Below are 23,939 nucleotides of genomic sequence, written 5' to 3'. Positions count from 1 at the left end.
AGGCCTGTGGTCTATCTACTGCTCCTCTCAGATTTCCCTGAAAAGGTCCCATGTGGCTGAGAAGTCCAGGGCTTTGCCTGTGTCTGCTGCTGCTCAGCAACCGGGCCTGGAACTCATATTTTCCACTTCTCAGTCCAGTGTTCTCTGTTTCTGTGTTATATTTGCTAAGACCTTCCTTTCTTCTTTAGAGTCTAATTTAAGCCTGCTTTTTTCTCCATTACAGACATAACCTTGTCCCCATGCAGTATGCCTACATAGCCAGTTAGACTATCTCCAGCCCTGCACTGCTGTGCACACTCAGACCTGTCGCAGCCAGTTAGACTACCTCCAGCCCTGCACTGCTGTGCACACTCAGGCCTGTCGCAGCCAGTTAGACTACCTCCAGCCCTGCACTGCTGTGCACACTCAGGCCTGTCGCAGCCAGTTAGACTACCTCCAGCCCTGCACTGCTGTGCACACTCAGACCTGTCACAGCCAGTTAGACTACCTCTAGCCCTGCACTGCTGTGCACACTCAGGCCTGTCGCAGCCAGTTAGACTACCTCCAGCCCTGCACTGCTGTGCACACTCAGGCCTGTCGCCGAGTTTGGGCACGTTCCTCCATACGTCCTCGGAGTTAAAGTGCTAGCCAGACGGTGAACAAGCCGAACAAGTCTCTCTGCTCTTAGTGTCTTCAGACTCTGTGTGCCAGAGACAGAGGCTGTCTCTGGTAGTGCAGTCACTGCTCTGAGTGCTCTGCATCTTGCACTCCGTCACTCCAGATGCTCACTACCTCGGAGTGCTGGCTTCCCCAAGTAGGGATGTGTTGGTGCCTATTTTTGGACATGGCATATCTTCTCTTTTTGGTATCTTCCAAGAAGGAAGGAAACACAGGCAGAGCCAAAGCTGCCCCTAACCTGACTCTTCTCCATCAGGGCTCTATTTTTAAAGGTTGTTTTGGTACAGGGTTAAAGTTCCCTTACATCTCTGAAAGAAAACTAAGCTGGCAATAGTTGAGAACACGCGGGGAAGTGGGGGCTGAGGAGCAGTGAGTACAGAGGAGGTGACATGAGCAGAGTTAGCACTCCGCTGTGGGGAGGGCTGGGATGTGTACCCTGCCAGTGGGCCTCTCCTGTGGAGTAGAGGGACCACCATGCCAGGGAAGGAGACTGGTTTTTCTTGCACAGAGCACTGTCTCTGGCCTTGTGACCTGCAGAGGCTTCTCTCTTGTTTCCCTCAGCTGCCATGGTCTTGCATATGGAGGAAGGGGTCCTTAGTAGTTTTAGGGTGCCTGGTGTATGAGGGGGTACCAGAGTGAAACTGACTTAGCTAACTGCAGGCAGAGGGATGGAGCAGGATTGCCTCTGGACAGGACTTAGTGCTACTTTGCCAGGCCATGTGTGGGGCAAGCAGGGTCTGGAGGTGTAGAGGGGGTGGGGCTGAGAGAGGAAGGATGGGGCAATGGTTATGGCTTACCGCTTTATAGGACTTGCTTCTTGAAGTGTTTCTTTCAAATTCTAACAAGCCCTTCACTCATGTGCAGGTGAATGGAGCGAGGCCCTTTACCCTCTGCTGACCACCCTCACAGACTGTGTGGCCATGATGAGTGACAAGGCCAAGAAGGCCATGGTCTTCTTGCTCATGCAGGACAGTGCCCCTACCATTGCCTCATACTTGAGCCTGCAGTACCGCCGTGACGTCGTCTTCTGCCAAACCGTAAGCCCCCAGAGGACACAAGGGTGGTCGTGTGTCCTGCCTCAGGGAAAACAGGCTCGGGGAGCTCTGCCCTTCCCCCTTCACTTGGGAGAAGCATAGGTAGCCATGTTTTCCCACCCGCTACTTTTGATTTCCTTAACAGAAAGGTACAGGCAGGAGCCCGCCTCACTGATGAATATTCTTCCCTCCTGAAGAGCCAGCTCTGACAGGACAGCCTGGCACCAAGAGGGCGATGGCAAAAGCCTCTTTGTCACCTCTTTCTTTTTCTCTGCGAGGGATGTATATGGCCAGGGACCACATAGGTGCTTGTCAGTGCAGCCGCAGCAGCAGGCACTCAAGTCCTGTGGTTTCTCACAGGGCTCCATTTAAGATAGCAGTTACCACTTAGTGAGGTTGAGGTGACTCTCGCACGTTAAAAGATAGCAGTAAAACAAAAACAAAACAAAAGATGTCAGTAATCAAACTAATGATGTGGGCAGCTTTGAGGCTGGTGCTTTGTAGTCCCCCACTGGTGCTAGGAAGCCTGCTTGTCCCACAGAAAACCTCCCTAAGGAAACCAGGGAGCAACATTCACTCTTGTTCCAGACAGGATCGGTGTGGGTCCGAGTGGGTAGCCCCTTCGCTGTGGGGAATTGAGTCTAAGCTTCCAAACAGTTTCAGTTCAGGAACAACCGAAGCAAGTCATGTCAGAAGCTGAGCCCAACCCGAGCCCACCCCTGACAGGAGCCGCAAGCCTGTGGTGGCTCCCACCCCACCCACAGCCTTTGATTACTGCGCTCTCAGGGGCAGGGAGTCGCTGGCTCTCCAGCCCCCAGCCTTCCTTGACGGATAGGAGATGTGGCTGGTGTCCCTTGAGCAGTGGAAACAAGGGGAGCAGGGCAGGTGCTGACTGCTGCGTGGGGGGCAAAAGGCAGTTCTACCCTCCATCGCCCCATGTCTCCCCACAGCTGACAGCCCTCATCTGCGGCTTCATCATCAAGCTGAGGAACTGCCTACACGATGATGGTTTCCTGCGGCAGCTCTATACCATCGGACTGCTGGCCCAGTTTGAGAGCCTGCTGAGCACCTACGGTGAGACCCCCAGCTCGGGTGTGACCACTGCCCAGGGCCACAAGCATGGTTGCATTTGTGCATCCAGAAATCCATCCTCCAGATATTAAATGAGTTCAAACATGACCAGGGTATGTAACAAAGAAGCAGGCGATAGCCCGTGTGGCATTGCCCGCCCCTTGCTTTGCAGCGGGGAGGGTATGTGTCTTGAAGGTCTTCCTAGTGAGCGTGGATGAAGATTTGGGTTGCACCTGAGTTCCTCCCACTAAATCTTGGGTGCGTGGACACCTGTGCACTGAAGACATTTGTAATGGTGTGAGCTCATTTCTATAACTCAGAAGGAGAGTTGCCGGGTCAAGGACCAGGCACAGTTAGAAACTTAAAAGCTGATTCCAAATTGCCCTTTAGGGAGACTCTCTTACCCCCAGGCTTACTTGTTTATTAGACTTACTTGTTTATTTCTTCCAAGAGGGTGAAAATGGATGGTTTAGAAGAAGTATTCGTTCTTCTAGGGATTAAGGGTTCTTGATGCGATATCTAGCCATGGGTGGTGGACAGAAGTGGCCACAGCAAAGTTGTTTTACTGTTTCTCTTCAAGTCCCTGAAGAGCTGCAATGGCTTTTGAGCTTCTGTGCACAGAAAGCCCATTTCTACCAATGACATTTGCGCAGATTCTCACAGAGGACTGTTGGGGGCAAGGGACTCAGAGAGTGTCCATCCTCCAATCCTTGCCATTGCCCCCTGTGCACACACGCCCGAGGAGAGTAGCCCTGACGTCACGCTTCTCTCTCACGCTCAGGAGAGGAGTTGGCCATGCTGGAGGACATGAGCCTTGGAATCATGGACTTGAGGAACGTGACCTTCAAAGTCACTCAGGCCACTTCGAATGCATCCGCGGACATGCTGCCAGTCATCACAGGAAATCGGTAAAGTGACAGTCCACAGCAGGGCTTTTATTTATGTTTGCCTAATGGGACACACACTGCTCTGCTCTTTGCTTTTATTTTATTTTACTCTTTTAAAACATGGCATACAGCCTTAGCCCAACCCATGTCACTTTCATAATTTCTCCTTAAAGGTCTGAGTGGGTATTGAACCACAGTGACCAGAGCACCACACAGGGCTCTGAAGGATGGTTTGGGTCTGTCCCCTACTCAGTGTCCTGACCTCAGCCCTGCTTCTCCTCTCTCCACTGTGATGGCTTTAATGTGTGGATCCCTCCTGACCTTACCCCTGCTTTTCCTCTCTCCACTGTGATGGCTTTAATGTGTGGATCCCTCCTGACCTCACCCCTGCTTCTCTTCTCTCTACTGTGATGGCTTTAATGTGTGGATCCCACTTGACCTCACCCCTGCATCTCTCTCCACTGTGATGGCTTTAATGTGTTGATCCCTCCTGACCTCACCCTTGCTTCTCCTCTCTCCACCATGATGGCTTTATATGTGGATCCCTCCTGACCTCACCCCTGCTTCTCCTCTCTCCACTGTGATAGCTTTAATGTGTGGATCCCTCCTGACCTCACCCCTGCTTCTCTTCTCTCTACTGTGATGGCTTTAATGTGTGGATCCCTCTTGACCTCACCCCTGCTTTTTTCTCTCCGCCAGTGATGGCTTTAATGTGCGGATCCCTCTGCCAGGCCCACTGTTTGACTCCCTGCCCCGAGAGATCCAGAGTGGCATGTTGCTGCGGGTGCAGCCAGTGCTCTTCAATGTGGGCATCAACGAGCAGCAGACTCTGGCTGAGAGGTGTGTGCTGGCGCCTGCGCAGCTGGGGTCTCAGTGTCCATGGAGTTGTAGCTCTGTGTGTGTGTGGGGGGGGCACCTGCACATCTGGGGGCTTCAGTGTGCATGAAGGTGTGTGTGTGTGTGTGTATGTGTGTGTGTGTGTGTGCGCGCGCGCGCGCTGGCGCCTGTGCAGCTTGGGTCTCAGTGTCCATGGAGCTGTGGTATGTGGATGTTAGAGCAAGGTATGATGGGACGTACTAGGTGAAACTTCCGGCCATGGGTAGAAAGGATGCAAGGGAAACCTGAAGACGTTGCTGGAAAGGCTGGGCCTCAGGGCAGTGCTGTGGAGCTGATCAGTCCATACATGGTGCCAGTGTCTGGGAACGGACAACTGGAGAATGACAGTGTGAAGAGGAAGTAGAGGTGACAAGTGGGTCAGTGCTTCCACTGAGCTCAGGACAGTGGGAAGGTCACGTTCAGAACAGATGGTGACTGGGTGGGTGCTGAGGCACCATCTCAGGAGACAGACCCCACCCTACCCTGCCCTGCCCAATGCAGGAGCTAGAAGAATCTATTTTGAGCATGGGCTCTTGCCCAGGAGAGAAGATAGCATTCCCTGCAGCCAGCCGCTGTGGGGCGGTTTCCAGGAGGGATTGAGAGACCAGGGCAGTGCGCGGAGAAGCAGGTGGAGGAGGAGAGTGGCGCCTGGGGTGGAGCTAGCGTGTGCTCACTGGCTTGGCTCCTCCAGCAGCACCTTCCTCAGTTTGCTTTGCTTGAGATGAAGGGAGACCACACAGAATGGGACAGGGAGCAAGTGCTGGGCAGGAGACAGTACTGCCGCCGAGGTAGGTCATAAAGCAGTGAGGTGGCTGAGGGCCCAGGTCTCAGACTGCGTAATGGCAGGGCCTTCTCCCTGCCATCATCTCCCCCTTAAAAAACAAAACAAAACAAAACAAAACAAAACAAAAAAACTGTTTAGCAGTTTAACTTGCAGGTAGCATCCACTACTTACTTACCTTAGGCATTTGGTATAGTCATCCTTGCAGCATGTAGTGGGCGCAGGACACACCACTGAGGAGGAAACAGCAAAGGTCTGAGGCCAGCCCACAGGACAGTTAGTTCATACAGCAGAGGGTGACTTCAGACCCCAGCACAGTCTCCTTCACTACTCTCCCCACTCACGTGCCCTTTCCTGGGTGTCCTTGAGGCAGGAAGACACAAAAACTCCAAGATGAGAGCCTGTGACACATAGTGGGCCTTTCAGCATCTGAGCCTGATGCTCGTGATCATTTTCATCTCTGTGACAAAATACCTTTAAAAAGATAAAAAAAAAAAAAAAAAAAAAAAAAAAAAAACCTTAAGAAGTAAAGGCTTATTTTAGCTTATGATGTCAGAAGTTTCAGGCTGTGGTTGCTGGCTCAGCCTGTGCATGGCAAGACAGAAAATCTTGGTGTGGAAACCCTATGTGGGGCAAAGTAGCTTACCCCATGGTGTTCAGGAGATGGAGAGGAAGGCCAAAAGACAAGGCTGGCCCTTCAAAGATGTGCCCCAGTGTCCTCTTCTTCCTACTAGGCCCCAGATCCTAAGAGAGCGTTTAGCTGGGATCTCACCAGTGAACCCGTCAGGGTCCAGTCACCTCTCGCTAGTACACAGAGCCCAGGCCTTGCAGTGTGAACTCTCACGGGAGAGACTTCCCACCAAACCATAGCAAGTGAGCATCCAGCACCAGTGCACTCTTAGGGACACATATCATGAGTCACAGTGGCTTCTGCCTGTGGAATCTGTCCCCAGGGCTGTGGGGACACCCTGAGGAAGGAGAGAAAGACTTGGGACTTGGTCTTGGAGCTTGTCTACTTGGGGGAATGGCTCCTCAAGATTTCCTGCAGTTTTCAACTTGCTAAGAATGGCATGGCCTCCCACTGATGTTCTCATCTCCCCCAAGGTTTGGTGATACATCCCTACAAGAAGTTATCAACGTGGAGAGTCTGGTGCGGTTAAATTCCTACTTTGAGCAGTTTAAGGAGGTTTTGCCGGAAGACTGTGAGTACCCTTCCCTCATGGCGTACTCCACACCACCTGTGCAGCCTTCAGTTTGGATGCCTGAGCTCCCGTTCTCTGCTTCCTGGCCTGCGGTCTCCCCGGCTCACCCTACTGTAACACGCTGCACATCAGTTTGTGTGCACAAATCCCTACACGAATGTATTTGAGCTGTTCCTTCTCTGCTCCTCCCTTGCACGTGTGCATGGCATCCCACTTGCCTGGCTTGAGCCCACTCAGGACAGCGTCCCTGGTGCTGCAGCCCCGCTCCCCTCTTCTTCAGTCACATCTCTTCCGCTACACATGCCGTGCTTCTTCCCACTCTGTCCTGCCTCTCGTTGGTGCATTCCATGGCAGACTGTGTGTACCTGCTGGGAGCCCCGGGGGCGGGGTGGGACGGGGGGGGGGGGGGTTGCTTGGAGGCAGTCCAGAGATTCTGCACAAGCTGTCCATGTAGTTCCATCCCTGGCATAGAGAGGAAGATGCAGAAAAGATACTTCATACTGAGTGTTTGTGGGCAAGATGACCCTACCCCAGTATCCCCAGAGGCAGTGGAATCCCGCGTTGTGCCCACATGCAGTTCTCTGTCCTCCCCATGAGGACACCTCAGAGAGGGCTCCGGCAGCTGCAACAATCAGGGAGAATCCCAGAGCTGCTCTGCAGAGCTTTTTAGCTGCGCAGGTCTTCTCAGTTCACCCCAGCGAGCTCACTGAGCTTCTGCCATACTGAGCTGGAAGGAGACAGCCCTGCCTCTCTGGGTACCACACAGGGTGCACAGATGCCTGTGCCTGACTGGAGATAAGTTTCATTTCTCCTGTGTGTGGGCTGGCTCCATAGAGGAACAGTGTATGTCATCTGGGAAGACTAGCCCGCTTCCTTTGCGTTCTGTTATAGCTGAAAACCGATGATGAAAGAACAATGCACAGAAAACTTGCGGTCACCGATGAGCCAAGTGCTAGGCTAAATGCCCTGCTCACTGTTCTGTGGTCATTGTTGTGAATCAAAAGAAGTAGCATCACTATGTGTGTGCGAGGGACCAAAGGCTTGCTTGCCTGCGGAACCCGTGTGTGTGGGGACCAAAGGCTTGCCTGCATGTGGAACCCGTGTGTGCGGCGACCAAAGGCTTGCCTGCATGTGGAACCCGTGTGTGCGAGGGACCAAAGGCTTGCCTGCCTGTGGAACCCGTGTGTGCGGGGACCAAAGGCTTGCCTGCCTGTGGAACCCGTGTGTGTGGGGACCAAAGGCTTGCCTGCCTGTGGAACCCGTGTGTGCAGGGGACCAAAGGCTTGCCTGCCTGTGGAACCCGTGTGTGTGGGGACCAAAGGCTTGCCTGCGTGTGGAACCCGTGTGTGTGGGGACCAAAGGCTTGCCTGCGTGTGGAACCCGTGTGTGTGGGGACCAAAGGCTTGCCTGTGTGTGGAACCCGTGTGTGCGGGGACCAAAGGCTTGCCTGCCTGTGGAACCCGTGTGTGCGGGGACCAAAGGCTTGCCTGCGTGTGGAACCCGTGTGTGCGGCGACCAAAGGCTTGCCTGCCTGTGGAACCCGTGTGTGCGGGGACCAAAGGCTTACCTGCCTGTGGAACCCGTGTGTGCGGGGGACCAAAGGCTTGCCTGCCTGTGGAACCCGTGTGTGCGGGGACCAAAGGCTTACCTGCCTGTGGAACCCATGTGTGCGGGGGACCAAAGGCTTGCCTGCCTGTGGAACCCGTGTGTGCGGCGACCAAAGGCTTGCCTGCGTGTGGAACCCATGTGTGCGGGGACCAAAGGCTTGCCTGCCTGTGGAACCCGTGTGTGCGGGGACCAAAGGCTTACCTGCCTGTGGAACCCATGTGTGCGGGGGACCAAAGGCTTGCCTGCGTGTGGAACCCGTGTGTGTGCACAGTAGAGAAGGAGCCAGGAGAAGGCATTGGCATTAACTTGGCAGTGCTCCTTTGGGAAATGGAAAACGTTGCCTCTGCTTGGGCTCCATGGTATGCTGGTTAGGCTGGAGGAGGGGACATGGGGCTACAGGCAGGGAAGGCTGAGAGTGTCAGCAGAAACATCGTGTCTTCTGTGGCCCTCACGGCTGCTGTTATGGCATGGTCACGGGCAGAGGCACACGCAAGGATCCGAGAGCCAGGTCCTCTGGAGCCAACTCTGTGAGAACTTTAAGCATATTGGCCTTAAGCATAGTAAAACTTTTATAGTGTCCTAGTGAGGGTTTCTATTGCTGTGACATAACATCATGACAAAAAACAGCTTGGAGAGAAAAAGGGTTATTTCAGCTTATACTTTGGCATCACAGTCCATCATCAAAGGAGGGCAGGGTGGGGACTCAAGGCCGGACCTGATGCAGAGGCCACGGAGGAGTGTAGCTTCTTGGCTTATTCCCCATGACTCTCTCAGCCTGCTTCCTTATAGAATTCAGGAGCACCAGCCCAGGGTAGTGACATCACCCACAACAGGATTATCTTACAGAAAATGTGCCGTGAACTTGCCCACAGCCAATCTGATAGAGGCGTGGTTTTGTCTTCCAAAACAACCTTAGCTGGTTTGATATGAAACTCGCCTGCACACATCATGTTCCAGGAACTTGTCCAGCCTCTAGTCCCTTCCAGGACTGAGCTGCAGGTCGTCAGTGAGGTGTCCTCCATTTCTTCCTTAGTGCTCATCATTAAAAACTTCTGTCAAGTCCTTGCCTTGTGCCAAGGGCTCTGTCTCATATCTGACCAGCTGTGTGGGTGCTGATCTTACACACACTTGACAAACGAGAACATTGAGGTGTGAAGGGTGTGGCTCCTCAGATGCCACACCAATCCCATGGCATCTTATTTTTACAGCTATAAGGGGAGAACCAAGCTGAGCACAGATGGAGGGGCCAGTGCTCCTCTGAAGATGGAGGGTGGGGTGGGGGTAGTGAGTGTTACCATGGGCAGTCCTGTGGCCAGCATTTTGGAAGGTGCTCAAACCCATGTCACCTCAGCCATAATCTTGAAGCTCTTTTCTCTAATAATACATGTGTGAAAAACCCCACAATACCTTCAGAAGTGGTTGCCTTGTCTTTGATATTTGTCCCAGGTTTCTTGGGTGAAGCAAGATGACATACGGGCTCGGGAGGTCCTGCAAGGGCCTGGAAACTTCCACAGTGAAAGAGGGGAGCTGTTAGGATTAGTGGGGTTTGGCATCCCTGGGCCATTCAGAAATTCTTCCTTCAAGTGTGAGTTGAGGTCTCCCGTGGGAGGGGGCCACGTCCAGACTCTCTCCAGGTTGTATCCACCCCCTAGTCAGGACTGTTGCTCTAAGCATTTTGCATCCCCAGTGTCAGTGTGGAGACCAGACAGTTCGCCCCACTCCTTGCTCACTGCCCCTTGGAGGGGCAAGAGGTTTGAGTTATTACAGCCCTTTGATGTTCCCTTCTCCAGCCTCTCAGGAGAGCCAAGGAAAGATTAAGTCCCCTCCCTTGGATGCTGTCCTTAATATCAGTGAAGGAAATTCAGGGCTCAGCATCCTGGCAGGGGACTACTTCCTCAGCAGCGGGACCCCACTTCCACGAACTCCTCTTCTCTTCCAGGTCTACCTCGGTCTCGGAGTCAGACCTGCCTGCCAGAGCTGCTGCGGTTTCTGGGACAGAACGTCCATGCACGCAAGAATAAGAATGTGGACATCCTCTGGCAAGCTGCTGAGGTAGTCATCATAGTGCAGAAGGGTTACGGTGTACCTGCCAGCGCTCACCATATTGACGACAGATCAGAACCCCAGCCAGTGGGGAGAGCACAGTGACCTCCAAGGAAAGGTCACTGCATAGGTTTGGTGATGCCGGAAGACACTGAGCATCTTGCCCTGAGTTCACTCTGAAAGGGCCGCCTAGATTCCCACAACAGACCCAGAAGCTGTTTCTGGGACATTTACCAGCAAGGCTGATGTGCTGTTAAGAAGCCTGTGTAGTCATTTGACCCCAGCTGACACCTTTGCCTACCTGGGTTGAGAGGTTCAGAGGGAAACCGGCTGCCTCTCATAGTTCCTAAGGGAGGAGATGGTGTGGGAGATGGTGTGGGAGGAGATGATGTGGGAGATGGTGTGGGAGATGGTGTGGGAGATGGTGTGGGAGGAGATGGTGTGGGAGATGGTGTGGGAGGAGATGATGTGGGAGATGATGTGGGAGATGGTGTAGGAGATGGCGTGGGAGATGTGGTCCACTGTGGATCTTCTTTGTCTACCTAGGCTGCCCTTTAAGCTTTAGTTATAATGAAACATACTTTGAAGCAATGGGTAACAAAAGTCTTAACAGGGTTCACAGACAGCATTTTCCCATTTTCTCTTAGTTTTGGACCTAGTTTGGCATTGTCAGGCTAGGCCCATCAAATGGACACACAGAAGGAGAGCGTGCCATCTCTTGGGTCTTTGCGGCACAGCAGGGGCGTTCTCCTTTCTGTTAGTTTGAAGGAACTGCTATAAAGTGACAGCCTCTTTCATAGGTGCCTTTGGGAACCCCTGAGAGCCAGCCTTTTTCCTGCGACACAATGCAGAGGGACATGGACAGATGCTGAGCAACGGACTAGAGCCTTTCTTCCCTTACTGATCCATTCTTAGAACAGCACAGTGATTGACGGTTTTGCTGGTGTACACATCCATGTACGCCTTGTGTGGAGACTCGTTCTCCGTCCCTTGCATGCTCCAGAGCAATCATGAGTTAGATGTGGGGTATCTGACCCTCCCTGTCAATCTGGAATGCAGACCTTCTAGTCCTGTAGTTTTTGTTCCTAGTGGAGCCCCAGCCATAGATGCATAGATTCAGGGATGTGGAGTTCTCAGGAACCTTTCTATGTTGCCCATATGGTCACCTGTGGGGTACAGTAGATATGGAGCAGCAGAGCCATGCTACCTTGTGTCCCATAGAGTCATTCTTTTTCTGAATCTTTTTGTATATGAACAAACTCCCAGCTGGTCAGCTGAAAAACTCTCAGTCAGGTCTAGCTTATCATCTCATAAGTGGGGAGACCCAATCCGAGCCCTGGAGCCACCTGCAGACCTGGCATGGGAGCCTAGCACTGCAGATCCCTTCTTGTACCGGGGCGGCTGTGTTTAGGAGCCAGGAATCTAGGATCGTATCTAGAAATAAAAGGACATGCCCTGGTGTTCTTGCAATGGGGGAGGGCTTACACTAGCATGTCCAGAGACAAGGGGACCCTGTGGGTGGCAGTAGCTTTCCTTGGCTGGGTTATCCTCTGTGTCCTCATTTTTCTGCCTGGACATGCCAGGAAGGCTCAGCGTGGCTTAAAGAGATAGCTGGTAAGGGTCAGTGCAAAACAGTGATGGCCAAAAGTCTCTAGAAGGAATGTCGCTTGGGAGAACACACAGGGACAGATTCTCCTGAGGGATGGCAGTGTGGGCAGAGATGAAGCTTGGGTGGCAGGGCCCTCCAAGGACTCTTGTTTGGAGTTAACTTTGGTTCTGATAGCTGGAGAGCCAAGCTGTCACGCTGGGAGAGGCTGCTGGTGTTCCCGCCAGGCCGGTGGGGCACTGCCTTTCTGCTGCCTGTCCTCTCCTAAGAGCCTGTCTCCTGTTGGCAGGTCTGTCGCCGCCTCAACGGGGTCCGATTCACCAGCTGCAAGAGTGCTAAGGACCGCACTGCCATGTCAGTGACTCTGGAGCAGTGCCTAATCCTGCAGCACGAGCACGGCATGGCCCCGCAGGTCTTCACACAGGCCCTGGAGTGCATGCGCAGGTGAGTGAGGGCGACCGCCAGGCTGCGCCGGCCCAGCCACTCGCACCCCCTTTGCTGTGTAAAATGCAGATGAGCCAGGCCTCTGCCCCCCAGGGGGCCCTAAACTTCCAGCACAGTTGAGTTTTTACCACTACGCAAACTACTGTCAAACTCGGGCAGTATTCTCTTAGAAGGCCAAGGGGACAAGCCAGCACCCCTTGAACAGAACTGAACTGACCCAGTAGAGTGGTGGGCAGGCTTGGGGTCAAACAATTCAACAGGGATGGGGAGCACCTGGCTGTGGTGGGGTTTAGGGTCCACGCTTTCTCAGCAGGCAGCTGCTTTTACATAGTATGTATGTACGCATTGTATACTTCCAAACTCCAGGGAAGGAACCGTGTGTCTGCAGGTTGCACTGGTTTGCTCACTGCCTCTCCAGTAGTTGGACAGAGGTTGCTCTCATGAGCAAATTGTCCAGTGAGTGTTCTTGGGTGGTAGCTGTCTGTGTGCCCTGGCCACCTCCCCCTAAGGCAGCAGATGTGTTTGCAGAATGAAACCCAGAATTCAGATTGTCCTCTGTTGATGGATGCCTTGTTTCAAGCACTGCTGGGATGCTTCCTACCTCGCATACCAAAAGAAAGGATAAGAAACCTGGTTCTCCTGTCTCCTTTGATGTACTCACCAATGCTGTTCAAGTCTCGTTTCCAACAGTCACTTCTACTGAATGTTCTGCATCATGTGTCCTCTCACCAAATTCTTTAAAGCGTTCAATTCTCTTATCCTTTCTGTATGTTTCTGCTATTTGACCTTCTCACAAAGTGATGCCCGAGCTCACGCCTCTTGATAGCAGCAAAAATGGCGTCATTCTGTTCCTGTTTTGTCTCCACGTCCATTTAAACCTCTCCGTTAAAGTTTATCACTCCGTGCCTCTGTCCCTAGTGACAGAAAAGCAGGTGTCTTGGAGGCATAGGGCTCTGTGTGCAGAATCTGTACACAGACTTGTAGCCTCCACACCGCATGACTCTGGTTCCAAGGGCGGCAGCCATTCTGTGCCCGTTATTCATGCAGTTGGGGAAAGGCTGGTGTAGTGAACCACAGATGCCTGAGGAAGCGAGGACGAGCCAGGCAGGAACCCCTCTGGTTGTACAGCAAAGGCTGCGACCAGCGTCCTTCAAAGGCACACCCCAGGCACCACTACCTCCAGCTGTGCCCTCTGACTGAACCCCAGTAATAATGTAATGAGTTATGAGCAAGCCAATGGATTTATGTATTGAGAAAGCAGAGCCCTCACTCCCATCGCAGCCTCCTCTCGCTGGAGCCCAGGTCCTCAACACACAAGCTCCAGTCTGTTTAGAGACCACAACTTCCTTGACCCAGCTTTACCTATGCCTCATTCTGGGCAAATTTGAGTTTTCAGACCTTTCGGTTCTTTGCTAGGATGGAGCGTTCATGGCCTCCAGTTTGGCTTCCAGTTGAGTTTGTTCCCATTGGAAAGACGCCTCTCAAAGTCTTTAGTGTCCCCATTTGTTTGGCATTCTGGACATCTAAGCCTCTGAATTGCCCATGAAGCGCTGCTTACGGCAGTTTCTGCTTCTCTGTCCTCTTCCCAACTCCTCCTGAGTCTGGGGCTCTAGCAGTCACAGTACCCCACTTTTCCAGGACAAATCTGTGTGTTGCTCAGTTTCCCATGTGGAGGCAGAACACCTGAGAAAGGAGTGGAAGGGGAGAGGTTTCAGCTGCTCTGACTGTGGCAAGGCAGTCTCCTAGGAAGGGCGTGGTAGAGCACAGATGCTCACTTCGCAATAAGCAGGACACGGAGAGTGACAGATGCACCCTTTAAAGACACATGCCACTGCCAGTGCTCCAGTTAGTAAGCTCCCATCCACACTCAGGCAATCAACTCTATAGCCAGTGGGCCATGCCCAGGAGGAGGAGGGACGCTGGCTGATAGGGTTCCTACGGGAGTAGGGAGAGACTTGGGGGTAAACATGACTCACCACTATATAAATGCATGGACCTGTCGAGACAGATGTAAGGGCTGGCAAGGTGACTCAGTGCCACCAAGAATGAGGACCTGAGTTTGATCACTGCGATCCACATGGCGATGGAGAGAGCCAACTCTTGCAAATCACACACGCCCCACCCACCCCTACACACCATGGCACATGAATAAATGCAATTTAGAAGATTTTAAAGACACATACTCTCCTGACACCCTCCAACATGCCCCATCTTCCACAGGTACCATCTCCCAATCTGTTAGTTTATGATGAAGGCAGAGACCTTGCCCACTACATCACAGAAGTCCCACCTTAAGCAAGCACTGCCTGCTGCTCAGGCCCTCAACACATGACCCTTTGGTAGAGGAACACCTCACAGCTAGCCTGTGACAGCACATTTGGCACATCATTCTTTAGGTTAAAGTTGTACATTTTTGTAGACCTCGAGCAATTTAAATACAGGTTAGTAAGTTGCACAGTCTCGGTGTCCTTGAGCACCCTTCCTGTCACCACTGTGAGCTCAGAGGCTGTTCAGGTAGGGTTGTGCTGCTGTGCTATTTAGGAAATAGACACCAGGATCCTGAGCAAGGGATAACCTTCTTCCTAGGAAATGAACGCATTGCCTGCTCCCCCCCCCCTCTTGCTCTCCCTCCCTCCTTCCTTCCCTCCCTCCCTCCCTGTCTCTCTCCTCTCTCTCTGTCTCTGTCTCTCTCTCCCCTTCTCTCTCTCTCCCCCCTCCTCCCCTCTCTCTGTCTCTCCTCTCTCTCTCCATCTCTCTCTCTCTCTCTCCATCTCTCTCTTCTTCCCCCCTCTCTCCTTCTCTCTCTCCCTCTCCCCCTCCCTCTCTCTGTCTCTCTCTCACTCTCTCTCTCTCTCTGTCTCTTTCTCTCTGTCTTGTTCAACACACTCCCTGTCTTTAACCACAGAAATTTATGGCATCTAAAATCTGTACAGTGGACACACTTTAGTTTAATGATGACTTTCAAGCTGTTCCACTGTCCTCAGCACAGTAACAGTGCTCACCACGGCCCTCTGCTGACCCTGAAGTGCCTTTGTTTTCAGGTGACACAGTCACACCAACATCTGTGTTTTCTGGATTAGCACTTGTAGTGAAGACACATTCTGTTAGTCACCCATAAGTCTGTGGCCACAATGTAGACCAGCACTGCAGCAGAGAGCCCCAAAGAAGACAGCAGTGGATCCCAGCAATGCCCTGAGTAGAGGAGCGCATTTGGTTCTCTTGCTTTCTCGCTGTGTCTTTTCAGATGATAGACTATCAGCCGGGAGCGGCACTGACACTGTACTGACTCCTGGAGGCATGCAGGCACACTTGTGCACACACAACCCTCCTCCCCACACACCACAGGCACGTGTGCACATGGCAGCAATGACAATAATGACTGATCTGTAGTGGCTGCCCACATGTGCAACATGAATTTTTGTACCAGGCCCCACCTCAAGCCCCCACTGTATATGAACATGAAGTTGGGTCTGATTTCACCTACTCAGTTGCTGTAAGTTATGTGGGCTGCGCCAGCCCCCTCCTGGCTGGGGCTGAGGGTAATGGCACAGGCAGAGGTGGCCTCTGTCCCATGTTAGGAATGAAGTCATCAAATAGTTCTCCTGGGCAGCTGCAGTGGCCCACCAAGCAGCCCTGGCAGACACTGTGATGAACACTCTGTGCTAGCTAGCTCTCAGTGTCCTGTTGGAAGCACATCCCAGCAGGGCCAGTCTAGAGCTTACAGCTTTGCAGCTACAGAAGGCATCTTGAAGTTCCTGCCGTGTCCTCAGCCGTGTAATTGGACACCATCCGACCGCAGAACATCTTTTACATTTTTGGTGCTAGGGCTTGAGCCCAGGGCCTAGTGTCAGTTAGCACAGTTTACCACGGAGCTACGCTCAGCCCCCAGGACATTTTTTTTCTTTAGCACTAAAAGAAGGAAAAGTCCTAAATTTCTGTTGTAAATTTGGTTGACTCCATTTTGATGGATCATCTTTTAGAATGGCATCTTACAAATATGCCCCCACCCCAACCCCGACACTCAGGCAGACTCAAGGCAGGTGGGGGAGCACACTGCACTGGGTTGACACCGGGGAAAATGCTTTTTGTTTGTGCGATTGATCAAGAGGCAGCTCTGTCCCCCCCATCCCCGAGGCACCTGTGAGAAGGTCAAAGCCCCACGGTTCTTCATGTTCAGCTTGCTTCTCAGACACACCCGTCTGCAGCATGTGGGGCCCGGCGGGCGGCATGGAGCTGTGCTTGGCCAGTCGAGAGAGGGTGAACATGGAAAACCATCCTTTCAACCTACATGTGTTTAATTTTGGTAGACTACAGTATTTTTTTCTTATTTTTCACTTCTCTTTCTCTCCTTTTTTTCCTGTGCCTGTGCTGGTTTTGTTTGGTCTTCTGTTCACACCTTCCCTGCACCTCATTTTTGTTTCTGTGTGGCTCATTCCACCTTTTTTTTTTTTTTTAAATCTTATCTTTTGGTTGTCCTTCCTCCCCATACTTTTGGGTAAAATCCATTGCATGTGTCTTTTTTCTTTCTTTCTTTTCTTTTTCCCCTTTCTTTTCCTTTCTCCCAACTTTTTCCTTTTCACAGCATTGGAACACGGGAGGTAGTCACCCAGAAGAACTTGAGCGGCCTGGTGCCCATCCGAGACTTAAGGCTAGACCCCAGCCTCCTGTGTTCTATACCTTTATTAGCGCTGAGCCCCAATTTACTGATTGTGTGGCTCTTTCTGAGCATAGCATACCTGTTGACTAAATTGCGTTGCAAATAAGTGTCATTATGAAAAAAAATTAATCAGTCACAAGACAGACAAAAGTGCCCGAATATGTCCAGCCACCGCGTACCAAACGGGACAGAAGGAAGGTGTTAAAGCGAGGTCTGCCAAGAAATATCTCATGCCTTACAGTTTGATGTTTTTGATTCTTCTGAACTGTAAATTCCTGCCAAATTATCTCACCGGGAGGACTTGTTTATTTTGACTGTGTAGCGTCTTCAGTGCTTGTACCGTGCTCTTCTGGTGCCCTGCGATTGCATTACTTAGCTGGCCTGGAACTACCTGTACCAAATAGCTTCCCTTCTGATGTGTAACTCTTTATTACCTGTACATCTCATGTGCCCTGTTCCAAGAGAAAGGGATGCCGTCTGAGAAGAGTTTGTATATTTGATACTATTCCTTAAGTGTATTGCTAACCGTCCTTGCCTTTTGGAGTGATGGGAGAAAGAGCCAGTGTATCTATAAGCCCCTGCTTACCAGAGCCGTGTGTACTTGCTGCCGTCCTTCCAAGGGTAGTCCTGGGAGTGCAGTAGCAAACAGTTTGTAGAGTCACAGTTCCTCAATTCCAGCTATTTGCACTTGGTGACAACATAGCTATGGACACAGGAGTGTGTGCCACCAAGTCCAGCACACAGAGATTACATGTTGCGTGTGACTTCAGGGTTGGTTTCCCTTAATACACGTAGCAGCAACAGCTACATACTTTTCCTTGAAACGACATTTTTTTTTTAATTTAAAAACTATATGTTTAATTGCAGATAAAGTCTAGATATCTTTTTTTTTTCCTTTTCCAATACAGTAACATTAATAATCAACAACAGCAAAATCAAAGGCAATGATCGAAAAGCGAGGTGTAAGTTCTGGCAGTTGTGAGAGATGGAGCTGTGAGGAAGAGGGCTAGCGGTAGGCTTTGCCACTGCCACTGTCAGTTGTAGCATGGTGCTGCTACCGAAATGGGAGTGACTAGTCACCCTGACATTCACATGTGTCAGAGAGTGACTGTCCTCTGTAAATTACCCATGATCCTATGAGCCTTGTGTAAGAAAAAGTGATGGCTTCTCCATCTTCTGCTTCCAGTCGGGTTAGGATTCTGACTTTGCCCTCCAGGTGGATGAAGGGATTTCTTTACCTGAGTCTGGTAGAAAAGCTGGAGTGAGAAGCCGGAGCTTCTAGCATCTTGACATTGTCCCGTCCACAGACCCATCCGCCTTAAGTCTGGTCTCTCTATTTTCCTGACTGTACTTGGAGGATTTCTTGACTTGACTTCCTCTAAAAGAGTGAGGCCCAGCAGCCACAGAAGCAGTTAGTAGGGAACACCCAATGCCAGACTGAATCTGTAAATTGGGCTGGTAAGGCCGTCCTCACCATAGCTGGGGGTCCCCTTCTTTGCTGGATCCCCAGGACAGTCCCACCTCTGTGTCTCCACGTAAATGTGGTGACAGCTCTGTAGCAACTTTGAGTTTAGCATCCCAGCCACAGCCAGCCGACATTAGTCACCAGACAGACCTTCCATTCAGCAGTTCTTTGAGAGGAATATTTGATAAGATGCCCTTTCACCTCAAAGCATGTGCTTCAGGCCTCTAGGACCATTTCGTTTGCTTCATTGGATAGGGGAGAGAGCCCACAGCTTCCTTGCATCCTCATCCCATGGCCTCCCATCCCTGCTCTAGGTTGATACCCTCCTGATACCAGGGAGGGTACCAAGGAGATGAGTCATTTCCAGGGTTGTGCTGTGGCCAAGCAGAGACCATGGACAAGTGGGGGAGTCTACAGAGTAACTACTGCCCCCTCTGTCCCCTGGGGACCAGGATGACCATAGCTCTTTGCAGGGACTCTCCAAGAGCACTGGGAAGCAGTGGCTGGTTAGATCCTCAGCCTGAGGCAGAGGCAGCTCCACATATGGTCTGCTGTGGTGCCAGCCACCTTCCTGTCCCACATGGCCTTGGCTTTGGGAGTAAGAGAGAAATGGCTCAGAAAGGCAAGTGGCGGGGTTCCTTGTTGCTCTCCTCCATGGGTGAGCAGAGCGCAGTACAGCACTCTGGGCCTCCAGGACAAAAGGCTGCCCTGGAGTAAACTCGGCACCGCATTTGAGTTCTGCATTTCCTTTTCCCCTAATGCATGGGGAGTGCAGAGACCCACTTTTGTATGATCATCTTTTATGCTGTATTTCAATGTCATTAAGGCCCTTTGCTCATGAAATGAAATACGTATTCAAAGCCTTGTCTACTTCAGCAGGAAATGAGGAGGTCACTGTTGCTGTTGGGTGATGGCGTCTGGGTTGCTTTGGAGTAATCCTGAGCTGTGGTGCAGACAGTCAGTACTGCACCCTGTGCAGCCAGCAGCTCTTAATGTCCTTGTCAGGTGGCCTTAGGTTGCGTGAGTTCTCTGAGCCAGGCTGCCTGGCACTGCTTGCTCCTGTGGCATTCGGGCAGGGACACTGAAACAGGGCCATGGTCCTTCCACAAGTCACTCCCCATGTCTGCTGTGGCACGGCCTCTGCCTGGAGCCTTCAGATGAACTCTAAAGTAGGAGCTCTCACCTGAGGAGAGGGAGCCTAGAGGTCTGTAGCACGGTCCTTTTAGACTTTCCAGTCAGATTCCCTAAGGTGATATGTCCTTGAAATGAAGTAACTTTTGAGATAATAAAAGAGAATCAAGCTGTACAGCAACTAAATGTCTTTTGCTACAGTCTGCCTGAAATCTTGCCGCGGGTTACAGCCCCCTAATGACACTGTAGCAGCGTTGTCAGTGAAAGTGTGTCTCAGGCCATCTTCAGACCTTGTTCCGAGCCTTCCAGCCAGGTCATGACACCTGGAGATTGTGCTGATAGTGGCAGCGCGCGCGCACACACACACACACACACACACACACACACACACACACACACACACACACACACACACACACACACACACACGCATGTACGCACGACAGGCATATCAGCCAGGACACCAGCACACGGGAGACACAGTTTGATTTAAAAACCAAGTTAAAGGCTTAATCTGAATTGTAAATTAACGTATTCGTGTACCCTGTATGCAGCCAGCTAAACATAGTGTTAGCTCCTGTCCCAGGTAAATACAGAGACGGGCAGGGTTTCTGAGTTAGGAGGACTTGTCTGCCTAGAGAAGCCATGCATGAGGCAGTCTGTTAACCACAGAGCTTCCACAGCGAGCTCGCTATGCACAGCCTCCTAGAGCTTCTGCTTTAAATAGATTTATATTTTTATCCGGTTACTGAGTGTTCAGCAGATGCTGTCATTTGCTCTGGGTGGCCCAGGGTTTGCTCAGGTGACACATCTAGCCTAAGGCTTGGTGCTCCGGAACTAGGATGTTCTCGGCGGCTGGAGCAGTTAACAGCAGTGGGTGGATGCTTTTCCAAACAGCCTGGGCCTGCGCTCTTTTGAAGAGACATGACTGTCTCACCCAAAACTGCTTGACATGTTTTTCATGAGGGGACTGTCATCTACATTTTGAAAGGCTTGAGATGCTATTTTTTTAAAAATGTATGTCATGTGGTCTTCATAGAATTTGGAATACTTTTTGAAATCACTGTTTCTTGGTAACTGCAAATTTTACATCTCAGAAGAGGAATTTTTTTTTTTCAACTGAATTTGACAAGTACTTGATTTCATTAATACTCTTTGAACATTTTTATAAAAACACCACATTTTGCTGTGTGTGGAAAAGCATTTATATTCAAAATCATTTTTGGCTATTAATCATATGCCCACCACAGACAGCTCACTTTAGGGTCTTCTTCATCCTCTTGGTCACCATCTGTTTGCCCCTGGGTTGCTGTGACAAGCCTCCATTAAGTGCAGCTGAGATTCATTCTGGTCTAAGGGGAGAGCACCTATGGGCTCACACTGGGCCGCATGAAAGCAGCTCACCTGCTAGCACCACCAGGAGGTCCGTGGGACCCTTAGCACGTCAGCCTGATAGCCCTGAGGACCTGTTTGCAGACAGCGCTTGGGCCTGTGTGGGAGGGAGCTTAGCACTTGAACAGCTGCCCTTAGGGGAAGACAGGAACCGGAACAGCCTCCTCGGACAGACGGGTTTTTCTACCTGTTGAATTCTGCAAGGAAAATCAGCATGTGGGGTTTGAGGTGGTCATGGCTTTGCTAACATACAAACGGTACCATGTTTCAGAAGCTGTGGTTAGAGTAAACTATCCCCGTTCACTCAGTTTGCTGTGTAATAACCTTTGACCCACGTTATGGTAGAACCCCGGCTACCCAAGCCCAAGATACACACAAAATCATGTATGACAAAACTGTGTCTGCTTAGATACAACATTGCTCTGGAAATCCAGCCACAGCTGCATCCACAGCTGCAGCCAGCATGTGCCCATCTCTGTGCTTCTTACCCACTTCGTTCAGAAACCACCATCTTATGTGTGCGTTTGTTGTAAATGAGTCTGGCACCCATTTTAATTAATCTTTTTTTAATGCTATGAAAATAATCAGTTCATTTCATCTTAGTTTAAGTCTTTTCTTTTTTTCCTTTTTTACTGCTGTCATTTCTTGTGCTTGTTTTTCCCCAGTGAGGGTTGTCGAAGAGAAAATACAATGAAGAATGTTGGAAGTCGCAAATACGCATTTAACTCCCTGCAGCTGAAGGCCTTCCCCAAGCATTACAGGCCTCCAGAAGGGACTTACGGCAAAGTTGAGACATGAACATACGGTTTCCTCTAATTAGCTGTTGTGTAATCAATGTGGGTCCCCTCTAGTGTCACATATGATTCTTCAAGAAGACCTGAAGGATTGGCTTTTATTTTTGTGTCTTTAAATACTTCACTAAAGAGTCTACGGAGCATGATTTTGTGTTGGAATCTGTAGGGGGTCATGTGGGGCTCAGTAGTGTGGATAGTAATGGCTGCCCTTAACAGTAGCTCTCACCTGTAACTCTACAGTTAATGTCATATCCTACAAGACGCCAGCTAGGCTTGTCTAAAACTCCAGGAGACTTTTTCAAGTACCCACTTAGGCCCTGCTCACCCAACTTATTTTTCTATTCAGTTATCCACAAATGAGCATTGACTTAAAATCTACTTTCAAAACGTCTGAATGTAAAACAGGACGTACCTAACCCTTAGGCTCCAGTCCCAGGCAGAGCTTGGGGGGAGAAGTCAGCTCCTTCGTGCTATGAGAGAAGCTGGTTCTAGTGGCCATCAAGGGCCACCAGTCTCTGTGAGCCTCGGAGTGGAAGGAAAGCTTGGTCAGTCACAGCATGTACCTGGGCCATGCTGCTTCCTCCCTCACAGGTTGAGAAGAGCATCTGCTTGAGAGCCCAAGCTTGAGAGCCCTGCACTCTGCTGCTCACAAGCTTCTCGTATGTCCAGGCCCACACCCCCAGGCGCATCTCCCCCTCCTCTGCAATCAGAACTTCATGGTGGCTTGTCAGGTGTCAGGGCGGGGCGGGGAGGCAACTCTCCAATTGTGGATTTAGGGCCATAGAGAGGTAGAAACTTACTTTCAGAATTAATCTTCTTCTGGGAGATTACTAATAATCCAGAAGACCGTGAATCATGTCTGAACGTTTAAAGGAAACGTCTTGGTTTTGGGTTTGCGGTAATTGCTACTGTTCTCATGGCTGTTGAGAAACAGTTGACTATCCCCTACCTCGAGTCCGAGAGGGTCTCATGAGCTGGAAAGTGAGGGCTTCATAGACAGTTTATCTGCTCATCTTTTATGAGGTGATGATGAGTCTTATCTGCAGACAGCAGATCTTTTTCTTCAGAGGTTTATATGTTTTATAAATTCTGTTTCTCATAATTCCGTTATTTAAAAGGCTGTAAAAAGAAGCGTATATGGAGTATATTCATGATACTGATCCTAACGATTTGTGGACACCATGGGAAGAAATCTTATAGAAGCCTAGCTAACTTCCTTTTGGCTCCTTTAGCAACAGGTCACAAACCTGGACCTGGGACATTGAGGCGTAGGAGGCTCAGTCCTTGGCAAGAGACAGGGAGGGTGCAGGCACCCCTTTCTACCAGTGTGCAGTCAGCCACCTGCCTCCTGGTGCCTGCTAGGAGGAAGATGCACTCTGGGCAGTGTGTCGGGCTCAGTGCCCCGCCCTCAGCACGCACTGTGGAAGGTGTGTGGTGGCAGGGAAGGTTTCTCCACCCTTCACACAGGGCCAGCTCTGCTGCTGCTGGGCCTCAGTGTGCCTGGCTAAGCCTTGTCTCGGCTCATTTACTCTTAACGTTTTTAGTTTCTTTCTTTTTTTCTCATTTTGACATCACTGCCTTTTTGAAATATTTCTTTGGTTTTTAGAATTCAATGTTCCTCGTGTTCACTAACTTTCCTTTCTGTGCAAAGGGCATTACCCATCCACTCTTACAAAGGGAATGAATAGGTGACAGTTGAGTCACCTGCCAGCGGTTTTGCATGTGGATTATCTTATCAATTTCTGCTTTATAACATGAACCACTGTAAAACTCTAAGACTTGGCTAAGCGTGGAAGATTGTGGCCTCAGTGTTTCCTCTGAAGGCATTGTGACTGGCTTCCAGTGCATCACATGGCCCAGGCTTGCCAAGAAGGGTCATCTCGCATAGCATGGGCGCAGGCAGCTCCTGGCTGCCCACAGGAGGCCGAGCCGCTCCAGGAGGAGGAAAACGATTTCACAGGTTTCCATAAAGCAGACATTCCGCCCAGTGTCTGTCCCCACTTGAATGAGAAGGAATGTGCGCTGTCTGGACCCCGGGAACACCCTGCGGACCCTGTCAGAGCTCCTGCAGCACGGCTGCCTTTACTCTCCTTCAAAGCTGTAAAAACACTGTACAGTACTGTTTTATCCCCACACTTGTATCTGCCAAGCTTAGTGCATTGAAATACTTTTATTTATTTGTTTGGAACAGTATTAATATATATGAACATAGTTACTGTTTTATATATTCTTAGCTCATTTAAAGCCATGTATGCTGTAAATGTGCTTGTCTTTAGAATGATAAATAATAA

General features: G+C 50.8%; 1 protein-coding gene and 1 long non-coding RNA gene across 11 annotated transcripts in view; one reads left to right on the top strand and one right to left on the bottom strand.

Moving 5' to 3' along the window:
- Positions 1–21,791, top strand: part of Inpp4a (inositol polyphosphate-4-phosphatase type I A) — a 57,999-nt gene extending 36,208 nt beyond the window's left edge. For 5 of the 10 annotated variants that reach the window (XM_051152778.1, XM_051152777.1, XM_051152784.1 and 2 more), the window contains 8 exons: positions 1,522–1,694; positions 2,642–2,765; positions 3,544–3,670; positions 4,349–4,489; positions 6,411–6,508; positions 10,056–10,168; positions 12,055–12,209; positions 21,520–21,791. In XM_051152778.1, the coding sequence (XP_051008735.1) occupies positions 1,522–1,694; positions 2,642–2,765; positions 3,544–3,670; positions 4,349–4,489; positions 6,411–6,508; positions 10,056–10,168; positions 12,055–12,209; positions 21,520–21,652 (1,064 nt within the window). In that variant the 3' untranslated portion in view covers positions 21,653–21,791. Of the gene's footprint in view, positions 1–1,521; positions 1,695–2,641; positions 2,766–3,543; positions 3,671–4,348; positions 4,490–6,410; positions 6,509–10,055; positions 10,169–12,054; positions 12,210–16,791; positions 17,556–21,519 lie in introns of those variants that run through there. The other 5 variants (XM_051152776.1, XM_051152781.1, XM_051152775.1 and 2 more) reach the window with 2 other exon arrangements.
- Positions 7,628–8,278, bottom strand: LOC127195400 (uncharacterized). The gene is made up of 3 exons (XR_007831381.1): positions 8,157–8,278; positions 8,076–8,116; positions 7,628–7,795 (listed from the first exon to the last, which is right to left on the bottom strand). It is a non-coding gene; the product is annotated as an uncharacterized LOC127195400 (long non-coding RNA).
- Positions 21,792–23,939: the final 2,148 nt, after the last annotated feature.

The sequence above is a fragment of the Acomys russatus genome, chromosome 11, assembly GCF_903995435.1.
Source record: "Acomys russatus chromosome 11, mAcoRus1.1, whole genome shotgun sequence".
In the NCBI taxonomy this organism is placed as follows: Eukaryota; Metazoa; Chordata; class Mammalia; order Rodentia; family Muridae; genus Acomys; species Acomys russatus.
The sequence above is the reverse complement of the archived record's forward strand: the minus strand, read 5'-3'. Positions and strand labels throughout refer to the sequence as shown.